This window comes from Quercus suber, unplaced genomic scaffold (assembly GCF_002906115.3).
Source record: "Quercus suber isolate HL8 unplaced genomic scaffold, Cork oak 2.0 scaffold_188, whole genome shotgun sequence".
NCBI classification, from domain to species: Eukaryota; Viridiplantae; Streptophyta; class Magnoliopsida; order Fagales; family Fagaceae; genus Quercus; species Quercus suber.
Genome location: NW_027069646.1, coordinates 807,981 through 828,791, shown reverse-complemented (window position 1 = coordinate 828,791; position 20,811 = coordinate 807,981). Strand labels below are relative to the sequence as shown.

The 20,811-nt window shown below is 35.0% G+C and overlaps 2 protein-coding genes, 2 long non-coding RNA genes and 1 pseudogene across 9 annotated transcripts; 4 read left to right on the top strand and 1 right to left on the bottom strand.

Moving 5' to 3' along the window:
* The first annotated feature begins 4,737 nt into the window (after nucleotides 1-4,737).
* On the top strand, nucleotides 4,738-5,346 carry LOC136069774 (pentatricopeptide repeat-containing protein At1g50270-like). Its single transcript, XM_065778668.1, has one exon. The coding sequence runs from the start codon at nucleotides 4,738-4,740 to the stop codon at nucleotides 5,344-5,346; it is 609 nt and encodes a 202-aa protein (XP_065634740.1).
* A 311-nt stretch (nucleotides 5,347-5,657) lies between these two features.
* LOC136069767 (pentatricopeptide repeat-containing protein DOT4, chloroplastic-like) lies at nucleotides 5,658-6,980 on the top strand (annotated as a pseudogene).
* Nucleotides 6,981-9,198: 2,218 nt separating this feature from the next.
* LOC136069760 (uncharacterized) lies at nucleotides 9,199-10,792 on the top strand. Of its 2 annotated transcripts, none has more exons than XR_010630977.1 (2): nucleotides 9,199-9,590; nucleotides 9,739-10,792. It is a non-coding gene; the product is annotated as an uncharacterized LOC136069760 (long non-coding RNA). The 2 variants fall into 2 exon arrangements; XR_010630978.1 differs by having other exon boundaries at nucleotides 9,680-10,792.
* Nucleotides 10,793-14,509: 3,717 nt separating this feature from the next.
* LOC112023746 (uncharacterized) lies at nucleotides 14,510-15,950 on the bottom strand. 5 transcript variants are annotated; one of them, XM_024056375.2, is made up of 5 exons: nucleotides 15,842-15,950; nucleotides 15,216-15,381; nucleotides 15,045-15,094; nucleotides 14,780-14,964; nucleotides 14,510-14,567 (listed from the first exon to the last, which is right to left on the bottom strand). In XM_024056375.2, the coding sequence occupies exons 2-5, from the start codon at nucleotides 15,377-15,379 to the stop codon at nucleotides 14,517-14,519; spliced, it is 450 nt and encodes a 149-aa protein (XP_023912143.2). In that variant the 5' UTR covers nucleotides 15,380-15,381; nucleotides 15,842-15,950; the 3' UTR covers nucleotides 14,510-14,516. The 5 variants fall into 5 exon arrangements, with proteins under 5 accessions (XP_023912143.2, XP_065634724.1, XP_023912142.2 ...); XM_065778652.1 differs by having other exon boundaries at nucleotides 15,216-15,384; nucleotides 15,842-15,947; XM_024056374.2 differs by lacking the exon at nucleotides 15,842-15,950 and adding an exon at nucleotides 15,482-15,690 and having other exon boundaries at nucleotides 15,216-15,384.
* Nucleotides 15,951-16,719: 769 nt separating this feature from the next.
* Nucleotides 16,720-18,112, top strand: LOC136069759 (uncharacterized). Its single transcript, XR_010630976.1, has 2 exons — nucleotides 16,720-16,915; nucleotides 17,062-18,112. It is a non-coding gene; the product is annotated as an uncharacterized LOC136069759 (long non-coding RNA).
* Nucleotides 18,113-20,811: the final 2,699 nt, after the last annotated feature.

Here is a 20,811-nt window from a genome sequence, read left to right as displayed (position 1 = left end):
ATGAAAATTAATCAAGAAATTTGAACCTTCTTCAAAGACTAAATATTGCAATTGATGTTGCTTCTGCGTTACATTATCTTCATGAACACTGTAAAAGACGAATCATTCATTGTGATTTAAAGCTAAGCAATGTTCTTCTTGACAATGACATGATTGCTCACATTAATGACTTTGGCTTGGCAAGGCTCCTTTCCTCAACCAATGATGTTTCTCAAAATCAAACTAGCACGTTTGGACTAAAAGGTTCGATGACCAGCATCTCTAACAGTCTTTTGACCTCACGAATTTGTTTAATCCCACATCGGGGAAAGACCCCTCCCACCCTTGCCTTATAAGCACTTGGCCTAAGGAAGGGTGTACCATAGTGTGTGTGATCACACACACTATGGTACACCCTTCCTTATGGCAAGTGTTTATAAGGCAAGGGTGGGAGGGGTCTCTCCCCGATGTGGGATTGAACAAATTCGTGAGGGTGGCATCGGCTCCTCGGCCCATTCCCAAAGAGAACAATACCTGGTTGGGGAAAGATTCGTTCCTCCCAAAATATTCATTTAGCATTATCTATGATTATTCTGATAGCATGCCAATCAGGTTTATCAAGTATGTAGACTAACAAAAAATAGAATTATGCAGACCCTGCATAAAAATGAAGCAGGCAACTTTTTAGTAGAGAGAATTGGTCTCTCTATAGCCTGGGAATATTGGTTCCAGCTAGGATTTTAAGGCTTGGGTACAAATTAGTAGGAATTGCAAGGGAGGATTTGACAACTTTTTTTCCCCCTAGGTGAAGACACCAGGGGATTGAATCGGTAGTTTACTCACATTAGGGTGGAGGTGCCAGTGCCACTAGGTCAACAGGCCATTGGCAATTGACCACTATTAAAGAACTCACAAATCATTAATAAATTACAACCTATAAAAAAGAGTCTTAAACATGAGAAAACAAGGCACGTCTCTTTCATTTAGGAATAGTACATGAGATTAGAAGCTAAGGCCGAAAATGCAAACCGAAAAAAGCATTTAAGATCAAAGAATAGCCTTTTGTTACACAAGAAAATGAATATTGGTCAAGAGGAGACAAACAAGTAGAGATGAAGAAAGATTCACACCAATAATCCCAAGATAAAAGAATGCTTAGATTGGAGGCGAAGCCATTGAAGTTGTAAACTTTTTTGACCAAATGCAGGATGGACTGACGATTGAGAATCTTCATGGTTCAACAAGAAAATTTTATTTTTTTAGCAAGTTAAAAGTTTGCCCCGTTCTTCCTTTTTCGCTGGTAGCCTTTTGTGCCTTTACTTTTTCAAATTTGTATTTAATTTCATAATTTTCAATTTATCTATGTCAAGAAGCTTTATTGATATATAGACAGTATAGCTGGTATTGAACAGATTCCTAAATGGCTATTTGGTTGTCATCCAATAATATCCAGGCCTGTTACTTTCTATAGCCATACATGCAGCCAGGGCTTGTTGGGAGGCCTTTATCTACTACTTTATTACAAGTAAAGGAAATATGAAGATAAAATGATCCTAATAATTAACTTATATTTTCCATTGTAAGATGCAATTATGAATGTTGCTCCCTTCTCTCATGCAATTTGTCATAGTTTTTACAAGTCCGACTTTAGAATGCAGATTCTATATCACATATTTCAAAATATTAACAAGACATTTAACCTCTAAATATTGCATCTCAGATCACAAAAAGCAAGTATTAAGCTGCTATAAGAAATTTCCCTCACATTAACTAAGCATGTGAATCATATAAATTGCAGAATACGGAATCGGTGGTGAGACATCAAGGCAGGGTGATGTCTACAGCTATGGAATACTAGTGTTGGAGATGTTCACAGGACGAAGACCACTGACAAAATGTTTAAAGATATTTTCAACCTCCATAACTTTGTTAGGATGGGATTGCCAGAAAGACTTGTGCAGATTGTGGACCCAAACCTTTCCACAAGAGAAGTAGATGAAACAGAAGAAGACTACCCTGACAATTATGATCACAGTGATCCAGAGGCAGAGGAAGGAAGAAACCACATTGAGAGCCTACACCAGATGAATGCTAATATGCACAAGTGCTACTTTTTCAGTTTTCAAGATCGGCCTTGCTTGTTCATTAAAATCACCAGAAGAAAGAATAAATATGGAGAATGTCACCAGGGAGCTACACCATATCAAAAATGCTTTTCTTGGTATAGGGATTTATGGATAATGAACAAGGTACTATAGCATGTTTCCATACAGTCATACAGAAGTTTAGCCAATAACAGATAACCCATAGAGTGACTAAATTTCACTAATGAAACACCAGTGCGTTTTCGGATTTGGGTGCAGGACTCGGTAATTTTTGAAAAAGTAGGGTGCAGATGCGGCGGGGTGCGGCTATTAAAAAATTATTTAAAATATTTTTATATAGTGAATTTAATATTTTTTATATAAAAAAATTCAAATAAAGGGGTAGAGTTTATTATTAAAAAACAATTATTTATGATTTGTTTTTAATAAAATCAATATTTTTGGTAATTGTAAACAAAAAGTCACCTTCCAAGAAGATTCCTTTGCTCTTTTTCCAATTCCCAAGCCCACCCACGTGAAACAATTAACTTTCTCACCTACTTAATTTATATTCTTTTGTTATAAACCTTTATTCTTCTTCCTCACCTCTTTTAAGTTCTAACCATTTTTTTTTTTTTTTCGCAAGGCCACATGAAGCAGAAGAATGGCGGCTGGTGGCACATTTTGGCCTATTTCGGTGGCCGTATTGGTCGGAATCGGGTCATATCGGTATGTTTCGACAGACGTTTTGGCTCCCGTTTCCTTCGGAATTGGGCCGAATCAGAGCGAATTGGACGGTTTCAGCCTGAATCAACGTGAATTGAGCTGAATCGAAAAAAGAAGAAGAAGAAGAAGAAGAAGAAGAAGAAGAAAGGCGAATCGCCGCATTGAACACCGCGTCGGGGCAAGTCCAATGTGGGTGCGGCGGCCTTGGAGCCACACCCTTGCTTTCTTGAATTTCACACATTTTAGTTTTCAGATGAATCTTTCAAACCACAAACACAAAACTTTCTTAGGTACTTGATCTGCTAGTACAAGTAGATTTTTTGGTGCTTTTATTAGGATAGAAAGATTAAACCAAGTCTAAGCGACTTAGGATTTTTTTGTACTAATGTTGTTTTAGTTTCTTGTATCATGAAATATTCTTATTGTCTCAACATGGAAAACATAACTAACTACTATTTTTGCAGGATCATGGAACCTTTACATTGAAGTCTCATTGAATAAAACTTGAGCAAACCTGAACGATGAGATTTCATTTTTTTTTTTTTTTTTATGATCTGCTAGTACAAGTAGATTTTTTGGTGCTTTTATTAGGATAGAAAGATTAAACCAAGTCTAAGCGACTTAGGATTTTTTTGTACTAATGTTGTTTTAGTTTCTTGTATCATGAAATATTCTTATTGTCTCAACATGGAAAACATAACTAACTACTATTTTTGCAGGATCATGGAACCTTTACATTGAAGTCTCATTGAATAAAACTTGAGCAAACCTGAACGATGAGATTTCATTTTTTTTTTTTTTTTTGGGATTGGAAAGGATGAGATTTGAGTCTAAGTTTTTTATGAAATTAAAGATGTTGATGAAAGTGGGAGTTAATTGTTGTATATATAGGTATATACATGGATAGGTTGTAAACTTGTAATAATCATATTTGAGTTTAGAGAATATTGTTTCATAAAGTGAAAATTTAAGTTCTGAAATTTTCTAAGTGAAATTCGAAATTTAGTATTTTTGATTGGTCAAAACTTTTGCTCGATCGATCGAAGTGATGAAGAAAATAATCCTAGAGTCACTGTATAGTTCGATCGATACTCAATTCCTATTCAATCTATCAAAAAGAGCTTTCAATCGATGCTCGATTCCTCTCAATCAATTGAGATTCGTGAAATTGAATTTTCTGCATAATTTTATTGTAATTATTTTGAACGTTTGAAAAAGTTTCAAACTTTGTGAACGGTTTTATGAAACATTTTAACTCTCCATACATGTCTTTTGGTGAAATATGACCCTATGGGTATAAATAGAGGCTTATGTTCACTTGAAACATATCATTTTTCTTCCAAAGAAACACAAGAAATCATTTTCCAGAATTGTTATCTATAAAACCCAACAACTTGGTTGTATCCAGGGAAAAAGTTTGTAGTAACTCTAGCCACGAGAGTGTGGAGACAAATATTGTCGGAGGATAACAATTTTGTACCTCTAAATTATTTATTTCTGTTTTGTCTTTGATCTTAATTTTGTTTTTCATTATTACTTTGCGTATTATCCCTAGTATTAATTGAGATATTATTAGATGTGATAGAATGTATTTCTCATTAAGTAAAATGTTGACGTGTCTATTATTGGATGTGCAAAACAGAGATTTTACCCTCCATTTTTACTAAATTCAAACCCTTCTTTCTATGGCTCCATTAATCTACCTTTTCTAATTTTTTTTTTCCATTGGGCCGAGGGATACAGCATTCACTTCAAGTCTACATAATAATGGGCTTAGAGATTTGGACTGACCGAGGCCCTTAATTGGTCCAACCCCACATGTCGGACAAAATACTAGGCTAGGCCGAAGTCTCAAATAAGCCCATTGCCTGAACTTATATTTTATTAGCAACATTAACATCCAGTTCTTTATAACATGCTAAAAATCAAAAGCAACTCTACGTGATTCATGATCTTAAAGCAGATTACGAGAATCCCAGTTGCTATTCTGCAATTCAAAAACTTTTCCATTACATCACAACGATATTGTCCAAGCATTGACCCACGTGACTCTTCCAAACTCTTAAGCAGCTACCTGAAATTCGGAAGGATTACAGATGCAGAGAACCTGTTCGACAATATGCCTGACAGAGATGTTGTCTCATATTCTATAATGATTTATGGCTATGATAAAAATGGGTTGCACAAAAAATCCATGGATTTATATTCCCATATGCGAATTTCGGGTTTGGCTCCGAATTCTTTCACCATTGTTGGTGTGCTTGTTGGCACTGAAGGCTTGCAAAGCTTGGTGCTTGGACAATCCATTCATGGACTGGTTGTTAAAACTGGGTTAGAGTCTGATATGATTGTAGGTACAGCTATGTTAGATATGTATGCTAAGTGTGGAAGTATGATTAATTCATATAAAGTATTTGAGGGAATGAAGAACCCGGGCTTGATTTCCTGCAATGCAGTGGTAGCCGGGTTTGTACGTAATGGACTCTTTGAAGAGGGCCTTGTAGTTTTTAACCAGTTCCGGAAGTTTGGTTTGGTACCTAATGCGCTTCGATGTTAACTCTTATGAGGGGTTGCATTGGTTTGGAGTCACAAAGGCTTTGTGAATGTGTTCATGGCTTNACTCACAAAGCCAAAACAGTGGAGCTGCTGGATTCCTAAAGCAGCAAGTCCACCAGAAGCAGTTAAAGCACTAACCAACATTGTTGGATGAAGGAAGAAAGTTTTCCTCTAGTCTTACTTCAACTAAGAGATTCAAAGCCTCTCTTGTGGTGTCCATTCTGTGCATAGCCCAATCAATCATTGCTCGTCATGAAACTAAACTCTTCTGAGATGTTTGATCAAAACAGTTCTAGAAGAATTCAAGTCACCACACTGGAATACATTGCAATTAGAGAGCTCACAAGAGTGAGCTCAGAACCAAATCCACAAACAACAGCTTGAGCATGGACTTTTCTGCCTCTCTTCAAATCCCTGATGATTGCACAGGCTGAAACGAGATTCATGATAACCACTTGGTTTCTCCTCGCATAGACCGGTTCAGAACAGTCTCATATCAACATACTCAAAGTGTGGGACTGTGGAACTTGCTCACACTGTTTTTAAGGAGATGGGTTATCTTCGAGATCTCTGGGAATGCAATTATAAATGGGTATGGGATCAATGGTGATGGAGATACTGCAATTGCTCTCTACTATGAGATGAGGAGTTGTGGAGAAGGTCCTGATAGTGCAACCTACCAGAGCATTTTGAGTGCTTGCAGTCATGCAGGTTTAGTGGACAATGGTTTACTGATATTCAATCAAATGGGGGAAGAGAATAGAATAAGGCCAAGCCGAGAGCATTATGGGTGTGTAGTTGACTTGCTTTCAAGAGCAGGCTGCTTGCCTGATGCAATTGTGTTTGCCAGAAAATTTTTGGAAGGAACAGGTCCAGATGTTTGGAGAGCTTTGCTTAGTGGATTTGTTCTTCATGGCAATGTAGGGCTTGCAGAACTTGCAGCAAGCAGTATATTTGAGCAAAATCCAGAAGGATCTGACCAAGTTGTGCTTCTTTCAGATGTGCATGCATCAGTGGGTAGGTTTCAGGAAGCTGAATCATTGAGATTGAGTCTGAAGATGAAGGGGTTATTAAAAAATCCTGGGATCAGCTTGCTGAATGGGATTCCATATGATTTTGGATGAGACTTTTTAAGCTTTGCTAAAAGGTGATCTTGTGTGGCAGCGCTAGACTATCGCATTCCTAATGAAGAAAACCAGGACAACACAGTCTGATATGGGACAGAATTAGAAATGGAGATAAATTAATTTTATGTGCTATGTTGACAGTATTACATCAAATATCAAACCTGAGAATATCAGGTCTTTGTCTACTTGCATTTGACTTGAAAGCCAGAACATCACCAAATTGACAGGCATGTGGATTGATCAAATTATAACTAAGCTATACTTTTTTGAAAAAACTATTGCATAGGCAATGGGTGACTCAATTGATAGAGTGCTAGCTGAACTTTCTCAAAAACTGTTAGTAGTTACAAGGTTTTCCATCATTTTAGGATTATGTATATGTCCTCAACATCGACATGCTAGTAGTGAGACTTCACAGCCACAACTAAGCGTAGGTTTCCAAGTGTCACCCTGTGTCTTGTATTTGAAGATTCTGCATGTTATTTACCAAGGCAAGTGCTTGATTTTTTATGTACACTAGGTCTTGCGAAAGAGAAAATTTATCTGTTTCAAGATATGTTATGCATATATGTTGGTAAATAAAACTCATCCATTGTTATAATATACTAGCTGCAAACCCGCGCGTTGCGCGTGATAATTATTTTTATGATAGTTTTATTAAATTTTTTTTTACAATTTAAACTAATCTAATAATGAGTAATGTATTTCGTAATTATATTTCTATTTATTATAGGAACAATCATAATGTAATATAGGAACAATCCAAAACACCAAAAAAATGTAAACTAAAAAAAATTAATAAAACTTAACAATGATTAATTGAACCAATATTAGGATAAAATTTTGTATTTGATAATCTATTAAGGCTATTTTCTTTGTAGAAATTATAATTTCGGCCACTCAAAACATATTATCAAGTAAACAATTATTAGTAAAATCTAAGAATTAAATTTCTATACATGTATTGTTATAAAATAATAATAATAAAAATAAAATTGCAAAAGTTAAAACTTGTCACCGATTATTTTCGTTTGGCTAACCTTTGCTTTTCTTTAAATGAATGGCATTATAAAGTACTTCTAATACAACTATTAAGAGTACTTTGTCCACCACAAAGGATTAGAAAATAAACAAAAATTAGTAAAGTCTCATAGTTTATCATCTATAAAAAATCATGCTATGTAACAGAATAAATACCAAATTATTCAAATCATGCTATGTAATAGAATAATATTATATTTTTATATGCTATATTTAATTCTTTATAGAACACAATATGATAACATTTAACAATCAAAGAGAATAAAAAATAAAAATAAAAACAACAACAACAATTTAAAAAATAAAACTAAATCACATTAACCCAAAATAGAGTTTTAAAGAATATAAAAAATTATCAACCTAAAGTAGAGATGCAAGAAAAAAAAATCCACCAAAAAATTTAGAGAGAGAGAGAGAGAGAAAGGGAAAGAGAGAAAACCATTTTTTTGTGAGGGAAAACTATGCATAGAATAGAAGAGATAGTGACAAATTTATAGTAAGAGGGTGTGAATAAGAAGAAACAAAAATAAAAGAAGATAAAGTGAAAGAAGAAGAATGATATTAATGTAGAAGGTAGTGGGGAGGTGAAAAGGTAAGGGGGAGAGAAAGATTGAAGTAGTAGTGGGAAGATGAAATGGTAAGGGAGAGAGAAAGGTTGGAGAAGTGTAAATATTAAAAAAAATAAATGTTAAAAACAATTATAGAAAAAAAAAAAAAAAAAAAAAAAAAAAAAAAAATTTTTTTAAAAATATATATATATATATATATATATTTTAATAGTTTTAAGACCATGAAAACTCAATCTCGTTCATAATGAAAACTCAAAATTGAACTCCCTTTTTTTTTTTCCCTAATAATGAGATGGGAATAAAAAAAGAAAAATACAAATAGCAGAACTTATTTTCAGTTTATACCCTTTGGACTTGGGCTACCAATGTTCACCTCTCATCTGCTTTAGTTTCGTTTGCAAGCTCTAGAGTCATTATCTATCTCTTGCACTCACTTGATTGGGTTTTGGTAGACGAACTTGAGCCATGACCAAAAGAACGGAAAAAACACTCAAGAAACTATCGCATTGAAGGCCATACCGATCAATTTGTAAACAGAGAACAATTGAAAATTTATAGAAAAAAAATGAGAGGTGAGGAGGTTGCAATCTATCGGTGACTATAAAAATTCCATATAATAGCGGCATCTCAAGAGTCTGGGTTAATGGAAAGATGATAGATGTGGAGATAAAGTATTAGTGACTATAAGAATTCCATATAACAATGGCATTTCAAGAGTCTGGGTTAATGAAGAGACACACGGTAGATATGGAGATAAAGTATTGGCGACTATAAGAATTCCATATAATAGCAACATCTCAAGAGTATGGGTTATGGGTTAATGGAGAGACACACGATAGATATGAAGATAAAGTAACACCTGAATTTAAAAAGAGACTCAATAAATGGCAATCGATAAAACAAAGAATAAAATAATAAAAGAAAATAAAATAAATGATGACATGGTGCTGACGTGGCTTAACTGTAGCGTAGCAACATTAAACGCTACGCTTCAGCTTTTAGTAATATATAGATAGATATATAGATTTGGCGTATAGGTTTTTGTAAAGTGTAATCACCATATTTTCTCTTCTTTGTAAAAGTAAACAATGTTAGCTACCTTTGTGCCATTATAAATGTAATTTAGAGTTATGCAACCACATCTTTCAATTACAGAGACTTTTTCCCCCGTAATCACTGGCAATTCTATCATGATTTGAGTGACCCAATTTAGGTTAAATGATTAGGATGACTGCGAGGTATGGTGTGAAGTCAACTAGGCCTTTGTTGATATAACTTGTATCCATAGCTTACCGCAAGTCTTATTATCCCATAAACACCTGAGTGGGGTGTGCAAAAACTCAATGAAATTTTTGAATTGGAATCTGTGCAAACTAGAAGGATACCTCTTCCTATGAGCCACTAGGAAGATAAGTTAATTTGGGTGCTGAATAAGAAAGGAGCCTTTTTCAGTTAAATCAGCTTATGGGGCCAGTCAAAGCCACAGGTTCAATTACAATAATATGCAGGTATGGAAACTCTTTTTGAAATCAAAGTTACACAAACGGCTTAAATTTTTTTTTTTGTGGAGATTTGTAATGAATATTTTGCCAACCAGAGCTTACTTGAAGGAGGGAGGTATTGATTTTGTTCTCCACTGTCCTTTTCATGGCGCAGGGAGGAAATGTGTTCTGCACTTGTTCCGCTAGTGTCCTATGGCTGAAGCAGTTTTGTTTGGTTTAGATTGGGGCCTTCCTATGAATGACTTTCACTTTGATTCTCATATGGAATTAATATTGTATTCTTTTAAAACCTTTTTGATGATTACAGTTGCCCGAGCCTAGTCATTGTGACTCCTTTGTGCGGAGGCATCCCTTCTCCCAAAATTATGTGGCTATTTTGCCAATTGCCATGTTATTTAGAGGGATTTTTACTGCACCTCTAGGTATGTTGGACGAAAGCATTCCTAAAGATCAATTCTCCCTTATGACTGATAGATTTGAGATCAATGTGGGAGTTGAGAAACAAAGTGCTATTTTCAAAAGGGAAAGTAAATGTAACAAAGATGATAGTTAGAAATCAATCTATTTAATGTTCTTCATACTGAGGTGGGATATGGATCCAATTGTCCTTGGAGTGAAGCAAGCAACCATTACTATGGTTAAGACCACCAGGACTCAATATGATTATTTGTGATGCGGCAGTTGAACATAACAACACTGTGGTGGTGGTAGTTATTTGAAATTGGGAAGAAAGACCTTGTAAAGCTGCTTCTAAAAAAATCCTTTATGCTCCCCTGCTGTTGATAAAGCCATAGCTATCAGGTGGGCTCTAGAGTTAGCAGAACATCAACAACTCCAAAGGATCATTGTGGAGTTTTAACTCTAAAGAGTGTATAGAGTCCCTCGAAATAAGAAGATCAACAAGCTTGCTTTGGGAGCTCGAGACCTCAATAAGAAATGTCTAGCAACTAAGTAAGAAGTTTGAGAAGGTTTCCTTATGTTGGACTAATGGGGAAGTAAACACTGCAGCTCACCTTCTACGTGAATGATCTCTTCGATGTAATTCTTTTGGTTTTTTTGGTTTTTTCCCTTCTCTATCTTTACTCCAATTAGTACAGATGTATTAAGGTTTAGAGAGGGGTGTTTGTAACTCTGTTGTTGTTTAATCCTACATTATCTATTTGAGTTCCAAAAACCAAAACATGTTGAACAGAACTTGTATTTGTACATTCAAGCTGTCTCATCATGAATTCAGCCCAAATGAATGTGTGTGAGAGAAAGGGCGTATTTGGATACTGTTTATTTGCTGAAAACTGAAAACTGAAAACATTGTAGCAAAATAATTTTAAATGTGTTAATAGTGCTGTGGGACCTAAATTTCTATTGAAATTTGTGTTTGGATGACTTTTGTGGGTCCGTAAACAGTGCTGTGGGACCCACATTTTTTCAGCAAAACGCACAAATGCAGACTTAAACGCAATCCAAACATACACAAAGAAAGGGGTGGTCTGTTAGTTGCGGTCATTTTTTAAAGTATTGCAGAGTTTTAAAATCTTGAGCATATAAAAATTGTGAGCAATATATGCTTGCTGTTAGTTGTTATGTTCTTTTGGTTTCTTTTTATTGTCTTTTGATTAATAAAAGATTGTCTAAGCAAATTATGCTAAGAAAAGTCTTGAGGCACAAAGTTTAATATATAGAATTTGCAAATTACCGTTCAAGTTCATGTAGTTATGGCCAATGGTTATGGATGGTCTTGGTTAATAGCATTTTAGATCACTAAATTAGCCAAGAACTGCCTCTCTTTTTTTTTCTTTTTTTTTTTCTTTTTGCCTCACATTTATTTCTGTGCACGTTGTAGAACAAGAGATTACACAAACGATGCAGTTGCACATGCAGTGTAGTACTACTTGAATGACATCAAATCGGTGGCAAAGAAAGATGTTTGTTCAGAGATTTTGGATAGAGTATCTTGAGCCGCAGATCCAGGCAGCCTATTGTCAATTCAAGCAGTTTCTGCGACTGCGATCACAATAGTCATGGCTTAAGATGAGCTACAAATGCGTATCTTATACTCAAAAAACTATGAAAGGCACAAAATACAATGAACTAGAAATGGTACCCCAGTTTAGAAAAAACTATGAAAAGCACAAAATACAATGAACTAGAAATGGTACCCCAGTTTAGAAAAAACTATGAAAAGCACAAAATACAATGAACAAGTTCTCGTAAATTTCTGACTTTTATTACAAGCAAGTTGAGGACTATGGAAGAATCTGATAGCTACAGTCCATTTTTCTATAGCTTGTGACCAAAAATATTTTCCTGTAGCAAACAAATAATCCCAAGGGACTAGTCTAGGCAGCCTCAATGACTAATGAATGATAACAAAACTCACCAAGGCTCATAGATGTCCACACAGCTAAGCACCACACATATTGGAGAATTATTGGGCAAAATGGATATAACAGAAAAGAAAAACCTAGGTATAGTTCCTTAGGTACTATACTAATTCGTTAGTGATTAATCAATGTTACCACATAATTGAAAATGGATGGCTTAGGTCAAGAGAGGTATGCCGAAAAACCGATTGTTTATATTTCGCTACAAAGCCTCTGTTTCTAACATCTTCTTGTTCTTTCTGCAGCCATTTCTTTCATTCATATATTTGTTCCTCTTCAAATCCACGTGCTAGTCATACTTCATTCCAATGCCAATCGTGCTGGCTTCAAGATCAGCAATGGAAAACAGAATTGCAATGGAGGCATTTGTTGGCACACTGTTCATAATTGTTATATTGTTTGCAATGACATCAAAGAATTCATGTAGTTCATACGTACCCTTTGTAGTATTGACCATAGTATGAGGTCATTTTAACCTTCTGTGTCATATATTTGGTTTAGAATTTCTAAGGTCCTGATCTTGTTACAAATCTCCTGAACAGTGGGAGCTGATGTACCATCTATGGTTCTTTTAAGAGGGTCTTCTGATCTTTGCCAGCTTCCATTTATCAATTAGACTGGTTTAGAAGGTAAAAAGTTTGTGTTTGACATTATATGTGTACTGCATTGTTTAGTAAATAAATCCCAAAAGCTGTAAAAGTATTGTTGCCTGATCAAGCATTTGAGAATTTTGGTACATTAATCAGGTAAATTCCCCTTTGGCCAAAAACACACTAGACTCCATGCATATGGAGATGGGTACGTACCTTTTAAATTCATATTATACGATGTGTTTGGATTAACTATTTTATTTCAGATTTTTTTTTGGGGTGATTTTTTGTGATTTTTTATTTTTATTTTTTTAAAGCTTTACTGGTTCTAGGCATGATTGTACTTTTTTCGACTTTTAGCAAATCAACAAAAAGTTCATTCTAATGCCCACTTAATCCGCATCTCTGCCACGGTAGGTTCAACTAAGTTTCTTTTTGAATTTTCATTTGTGGTAATTGGCATCATCGCTATAGTTTTGAGTAAACTCAATAATCACGATATTGCTTATTGCAGACAAACGAATACACAAACTTTGTGTGCAATAAGCAGCATATTTACCCCTCTTTTAAAGTGTCATAATGACATGTTACAGATGCCGCAAGAACTGTGTAAAAAAGTTCAAAGCAAGTCCTCTGGGACTGTTTCTTTCTCCCTCAATTATTGCTTTAGTACCACAATAGTAGAATAAACCAATTTGCTATAATCTATGTGTGTGTTTCTTATGTCTGTCTCCGTGGGGTTACAAAGGTTGCAATCCTTATAATATTCTCAATCAGAATGCATTTGGCAGTAATGGCCTCTTAATAAAAGAACTCAATTCATCGTTCACAACAGATAAGAAAACTATTCATAATTTATCACGTACTAAACTAGAAAGAGCCACCGTTCAAGCAGGAGAAGGTATATACCCAGAAATTTTGAGGCTAAAGATACCCAGTCCAAAACACAAAAGCAAACAAATTTAGGGAGACATAGATTATGTTCAAGTTCAGATATTAAACATCCGCACTGCTACCATTTAATACATAAAATCTCCAAACTCCTCCTGTTAGCTAAGACAATGATCTGTCCGTCGTAAACCTAGCAATTTAGCCTTCAAAAGAGCCCTCCACTAATGCTTCCTGGACTTTTTCTGCTAAACGTACCTACACTCTGTCCGCATCGACATCTCTTTTCTGATGCGAAATGCTAAACGTCCCTCATAAGTGCGGAGAAAGTTGCAATATCTGTCAACAGTATAATCTTCCCTCTCAAAAACATCCCTATCAGATTTAAGTGCATATAGAAAATCATCATCCTCATCCTCATCAACCTCAATCTCATCAAACTCATCAACCTCAACCTCATAAACCTCAACCTTATCAACCTCATCAACCTCACCCTTATCAACCTCAACCTCATCATCAATCAAATCATCATCACCAGAATCATAACTTTCTTCTCCAGCATTCCAACGACCTACAATAAACCCAACACACGTCAAAGTCAAGAAGAGTATAATCATCATGCAAGAGATCAAAATCTAAAGGGTAAAAATATTCAATGAGGGGCAACCAAAGAAACAAAAATATATGAGCTAAGTTAGAAATTACGGTAACAATAATTAAAAAGTGAGGAAAACCAACAAGTCTTATTTAAATCATACTTGAGAAATCTCTAACCCAAGCAAAGGTATAGCCTTTTTCCTATGGAAAAAAAGAAAAAAAGAAGTTAGATATCATCATGTTATGGCATTAAAATCTTTAGAAGAATTGTGCAAAGCAATAATGTAAATGAATGCCTCTATGTCAATACACAAGAATTAATGTCCAAAATGCAGGAATAATCAAATTAACTTTCCTGAATGTATTCATAAAAAGGAAAGTGGCGATGTGACAAAGTGGAAAATAGTACGTACCGGGCGTTTGTCAAAAAAGCAAATCCTAAGAACAAGGTTGGTTTTCTCCTCTGGTGGTGATATTTAAATCATACTTGAGAAATCTCTAACCCAAGCAAAGGTATAGCCTTTTTCCTATGGAAAAAAAGAAAAAAAGAAGTTAGATATCATCATGTTATGGCATTAAAATCTTTAGAAGAATTGTGCAAAGCAATAATGTAAATGAATGCCTCTATGTCAATACACAAGAATTAATGTCCAAAATGCAGGAATAATCAAATTAACTTTCCTGAATGTATTCATAAAAAGGAAAGTGGCGATGTGACAAAGTGGAAAATAGTACGTACCGGGCGTTTGTCAAAAAAGCAAATCCTAAGAACAAGGTTGGTTTTCTCCTCTGGTGGTGGTGGTGGCACCAGTTTAGCAAACTCCCTATCAACCTCATTTAGATCAAGTCCAGTCTGACCAATTTTTATAAGAAGACGATCACTGTTGGTCCAGGCAGGATAAAAGATATGTACATTGTCATACCCTGAAAAAATTAAATAAGGGATGCTGAGATAGAGATAGACAAATATGATCCAATTTCAGTTGGCTAACTTGGCTTCACACCTTCCTCTGAAGCAAGTGGTAAATCTGATTTTCGCAATACCCGGTCACGTCTGCAAAAATAAAAAACAAACAAACCAAAAATAAGGGGTGATTTAACGTTACAGTGAGATGAGACCAAAAATTAAAAATTAAAAAGGAAGTGAAAGTAGTTTAAGGATTAGCAATTTTTACATGGACTTCCAAATGGTCATTGGTGATTTTGTGACGGCCTCCATTGCAGACTCTGTGACAGGCTCTGTGCTGGATTCCATTGCTGCCAGTAGAGATGGGTTGTGCTTGAATCGCTTGTGAAGTTGGACCTCCAACTCCGTGGTTTCTTCATCCTCTACCTTCATCCCTGCTTTAATGTACCACAAAGTCAGAAAAATCAATAATTATCAGGCATGCAAAACAAAACAAAAAAGAAAAAGAAAAAGTATTATTATGTCACTAATTACGAGAAAGTAAGGACTTGATCATATCTAATTACGAAACCATCAACAAACCCTAATATGACATGGATTTGCACAAATCCGATCCAATATCGGATTAAACTAAAGCAAGTGGCTATTACTAACGCCAACTTCAAAAATTAATCGAATAATTTGTTGTTGCAGAGGATAATAAACAAATTAGCGTGGTTTTAAAAGCCTAGAACAAAACAATCACACTAACAGTAACGGATCAATTAAAGCCATCAAATTTCAAAACCCTAACACCACAAAATACGAATTTTTTTAATATTTATATAAACAAAATATGAAAATTATAACAGCGAACCAGCGTACTTTGCCCTAAAAGCAACAAATCATCATTACCTCCATTCGCCACTTTCTCTCTCTCTTTCACCTCCTGCCTTTCTCCCTTTCAGGAAAACAAAGTTGAGGTTTGTATTTTTTGGAAATATGTGTAGGTTAAAAAGTGTGTAAAAATACGTATAATGTTGTTTAAATACTGAAAACTGTTATTTAAACAACGGTAACAAACGGCCCCTAGTAACCTTAGTAATGCTGGTGTTGTGGAAAAGTGTTGTTAAAATCATATAGATTTTGTGTGCGCATCTTGAGGATCGGACGGATAAAATTTATTTCAATCAACGAAATCTAACGGTAAATAGGGTCACAAGTTGTGTTTTCTCAACTGGAGTAGACGGCAAGGATGTATACTGTAAGGTGTCCGTTAATTTTTTTTTTTTTTAAAAAGAGGTCATATGATATCAATATAATAGTGGCCTCCTCAATGCATTCACATGATTCAATTAGTTTTTATTATAACACGTGACTCATTAAAATAATACTAGTCTCATCATACACGCTCTACACGTGTGATGAGGCTTATTTATTTATTTATAATTTTGAGTTTAATGTAATTTTTCAATTTGAATTTATTTATTGTTAGGGTTTAGAATGTGCTATATATCAAATGTGCAAGAGATATATTTAAGAGAAATGTTATGTTTACGACATTTTCACAACAAATTTTAAGTAATAAGTAGTTATTGGTTGTTATGGGTGAGCAAAAAAATAATTTAAATTATAGATTCAAATTAAAACCAATAAAAACTTACCACCTATGATTTGTTATGAAAATGTTGTGTACATAACATTCTCTATATTTAAGAGAGTGTGCTAATTTTTAGGAAAAAGTTTCTCATAGTAGGGTTTTTTTTTTTATTACCGCAAGTCTTATTATCCCATAAACACCTGAGTGGGGTGTGCAAAAACTCAATGAAATTTTTGAATTGGAATCTGTGCAAACTAGAAGGATACCTCTTCCTATGAGCCACTAGGAAGATAAGTTAATTTGGGTGCTGAATAAGAAAGGAGCCTTTTTCAGTTAAATCAGCTTATGGGGCCAGTCAAAGCCACAGGTTCAATTACAATAATATGCAGGTATGGAAACTCTTTTTGAAATCAAAGTTACACAAACGGCTTAAATTTTTTTTTGTGGAGATTTGTAATGAATATTTTGCCAACCAGAGCTTACTTGAAGGAGGGAGGTATTGATTTTGTTCTCCACTGTCCTTTTCATGGTGCAGGGAGGAAATGTGTTCTGCACTTGTTCCGCTAGTGTCCTATGGCTGAAGCAGTTTTGTTTGGTTTAGATTGGGGCCTTCCTATGAATGACTTTCACTTTGATTCTCATATGGAATTAATATTGTATTCTTTTAAAACCTTTTTGATGATTACAGTTGCCCGAGCCTAGTCATTGTGACTCCTTTGTGCGGAGGCATCCCTTCTCCCAAAATTATGTGGCTATTTTGCCAATTGCCATGTTATTTAGAGGGATTTTTACTGCACCTCTAGGTATGTTGGACGAAAGCATTCCTAAAGATCAATTCTCCCTTATGACTGATAGATTTGAGATCAATGTGGGAGTTGAGAAACAAAGTGCTATTTTCAAAAGGGAAAGTAAATGTAACAAAGATGATAGTTAGAAATCAATCTATTTAATGTTCTTCATACTGAGGTGGGATATGGATCCAATTGTCCTTGGAGTGAAGCAAGCAACCATTACTATGGTTAAGACCACCAGGACTCAATATGATTATTTGTGATGCGGCAGTTGAACATAACAACACTGTGGTGGTGGTAGTTATTTGAAATTGGGAAGAAAGACCTTGTAAAGCTGCTTCTAAAAAAATCCTTTATGCTCCCCTGCTGTTGATAAAGCCATAGCTATCAGGTGGGCTCTAGAGTTAGCAGAACATCAACTCCAAAGGATCATTGTGGAGTTTTAACTCTAAAGAGTGTATAGAGTCCCTCGAAATAAGAAGATCAACAAGCTTGCTTTGGGAGCTCGAGACCTCAATAAGAAATGTCTAGCAACTAAGTAAGAAGTTTGAGAAGGTTTCCTTATGTTGGACTAATGGGGAAGTAAACACTGCAGCTCACCTTCTACGTGAATGATCTCTTCGATGTAATTCTTTTGGTTTTTTTGGTTTTTTCCCTTCTCTATCTTTACTCCAATTAGTACAGATGTATTAAGGTTTAGAGAGGGGTGTTTGTAACTCTGTTGTTGTTTAATCCTACATTATCTATTTGAGTTCCAAAAACCAAAACATGTTGAACAGAACTTGTATTTGTACATTCAAGCTGTCTCATCATGAATTCAGCCCAAATGAATGTGTGTGAGAGAAAGGGCGTATTTGGATACTGTTTATTTGCTGAAAACTGAAAACTGAAAACATTGTAGCAAAATAATTTTAAATGTGTTAATAGTGCTGTGGGACCTAAATTTCTATTGAAATTTGTGTTTGGATGACTTTTGTGGGTCCGTAAACAGTGCTGTGGGACCCACATTTTTTCAGCAAAACGCACAAATGCAGACTTAAACGCAATCCAAACATACACAAAGAAAGGGGTGGTCTGTTAGTTGCGGTCATTTTTTAAAGTATTGCAGAGTTTTAAAATCTTGAGCATATAAAAATTGTGAGCAATATATGCTTGCTGTTAGTTGTTATGTTCTTTTGGTTTCTTTTTATTGTCTTTTGATTAATAAAAGATTGTCTAAGCAAATTATGCTAAGAAAAGTCTTGAGGCACAAAGTTTAATATATAGAATTTGCAAATTACCGTTCAAGTTCATGTAGTTATGGCCAATGGTTATGGATGGTCTTGGTTAATAGCATTTTAGATCACTAAATTAGCCAAGAACTGCCTCTCTTTTTTTTTCTTTTTTTTTTTCTTTTTGCCTCACATTTATTTCTGTGCACGTTGTAGAACAAGAGATTACACAAACGATGCAGTTGCACATGCAGTGTAGTACTACTTGAATGACATCAAATCGGTGGCAAAGAAAGATGTTTGTTCAGAGATTTTGGATAGAGTATCTTGAGCCGCAGATCCAGGCAGCCTATTGTCAATTCAAGCAGTTTCTGCGACTGCGATCACAATAGTCATGGCTTAAGATGAGCTACAAATGCGTATCTTATACTCAAAAAACTATGAAAAGCACAAAATACAATGAACTAGAAATGGTACCCCAGTTTAGAAAAAACTATGAAAAGCACAAAATACAATGAACAAGTTCTCGTAAATTTCTGACTTTTATTACAAGCAAGTTGAGGACTATGGAAGAATCTGATAGCTACAGTCCATTTTTCTATAGCTTGTGACCAAAAATATTTTCCTGTAGCAAACAAATAATCCCAAGGGACTAGTCTAGGCAGCCTCAATGACTAATGAATGAATTTTTTTTTTTCTTTTTGCCTCACATTTATTTCTGTGCACGTTGTAGAACAAGAGATTACACAAACGATGCAGTTGCACATGCAGTGTAGTACTACTTGAATGACATCAAATCGGTGGCAAAGAAAGATGTTTGTTCAGAGATTTTGGATAGAGTATCTTGAGCCGCAGATCCAGGCAGCCTATTGTCAATTCAAGCAGTTTCTGCGACTGCGATCACAATAGTCATGGCTTAAGATGAGCTACAAATGCGTATCTTATACTCAAAAAACTATGAAAAGCACAAAATACAATGAACTAGAAATGGTACCCCAGTTTAGAAAAAACTATGAAAAGCACAAAATACAATGAACAAGTTCTCGTAAATTTCTGACTTTTATTACAAGCAAGTTGAGGACTATGGAAGAATCTGATAGCTACAGTCCATTTTTCTATAGCTTGTGACCAAAAATATTTTCCTGTAGCAAACAAATAATCCCAAGGGACTAGTCTAGGCAGCCTCAATGACTAATGAATGATAACAAAACTCACCAAGGCTCATAGATGTCCACACAGCTAAGCACCACACATATTGGAGAATTATTGGGCAAAATGGATATAACAGAAAAGAAAAACCTAGGTATAGTTCCTTAGGTACTATACTAATTCGTTAGTGATTAATCAATGTTACCACATAATTGAAAATGGATGGCTTAGGTCAAGAGAGGTATGCCGAAAAACCGATTGTTTATATTTCGCTACAAAGCCTCTGTTTCTAACATCTTCTTGTTCTTTCTGCAGCCATTTCTTTCATTCATATATTTGTTCCTCTTCAAATCCACGTGCTAGTCATACTTCATTCCAATGCCAATCGTGCTGGCTTCAAGATCAGCAATGGAAAACAGAATTGCAATGGAGGCATTTGTTGGCACACTGTTCATAATTGTTATATTGTTTGCAATGACATCAAAGAATTCATGTAGTTCATACGTACCCTTTGTAGTATTGACCATAGTATGAGGTCATTTTAACCTTCTGTGTCATATATTTGGTTTAGAATTTCTAAGGTCCTGATCTTGTTACAAATCTCCTGAACAGTGGGAGCTGATGTACCATCTATGGTTCTTTTAAGAGGGTCTTCTGATCTTTGCCAGCTTCCATTTATCAATTAGACTGGTTTAGAAGGTAAAAAGTTTGTGTTTGACATTATATGTGTACTGCATTGTTTAGTAAATAAATCCCAAAAGCTGTAAAAGTATTGTTGCCTGATCAAGCATTTGAGAATTTTGGTACATTAATCAGGTAAATTCCCCTTTGGCCAAAAACACACTAGACTCCATGCATATGGAGATGGGTACGTACCTTTTAAATTCATATTATACGATGTGTTTGGATTAACTATTTTATTTCAGATTTTTTTTTGGGGTGATTTTTTGTGATTTTTTATTTTTATTTTTTTAAAGCTTTACTGGTTCTAGGCATGATTGTACTTTTTTCGACTTTTAGCAAATCAACAAAAAGTTCATTCTAATGCCCACTTAATCCGCATCTCTGCCACGGTAGGTTCAACTAAGTTTCTTTTTGAATTTTCATTTGTGGTAATTGGCATCATCGCTATAG

Excerpts from the sequence above, each read along its gene's own strand:
- LOC136069774 (XM_065778668.1), top strand. The coding sequence starts at position 4,738 with ATGATCTTAAAGCAGATTACGAGAATCCCAGTTGCTATTCTGCAATTC.
- LOC112023746 (XM_024056374.2), bottom strand. The coding sequence starts at position 15,503 with ATGATCAAGTCCTTACTTTCTC. Across the intron at positions 14,965-15,044 it reads ACCACTTGCTTCAGAGGAAG|GGTATGACAATGTACATATC; the intron begins GTGTGAAGCCAA and ends TAATTTTTTCAG. Across the intron at positions 14,568-14,779 it reads GCTTTTTTGACAAACGCCCG|GAAAAAGGCTATACCTTTGC; the intron begins GTACGTACTATT and ends TTTTTTCCATAG.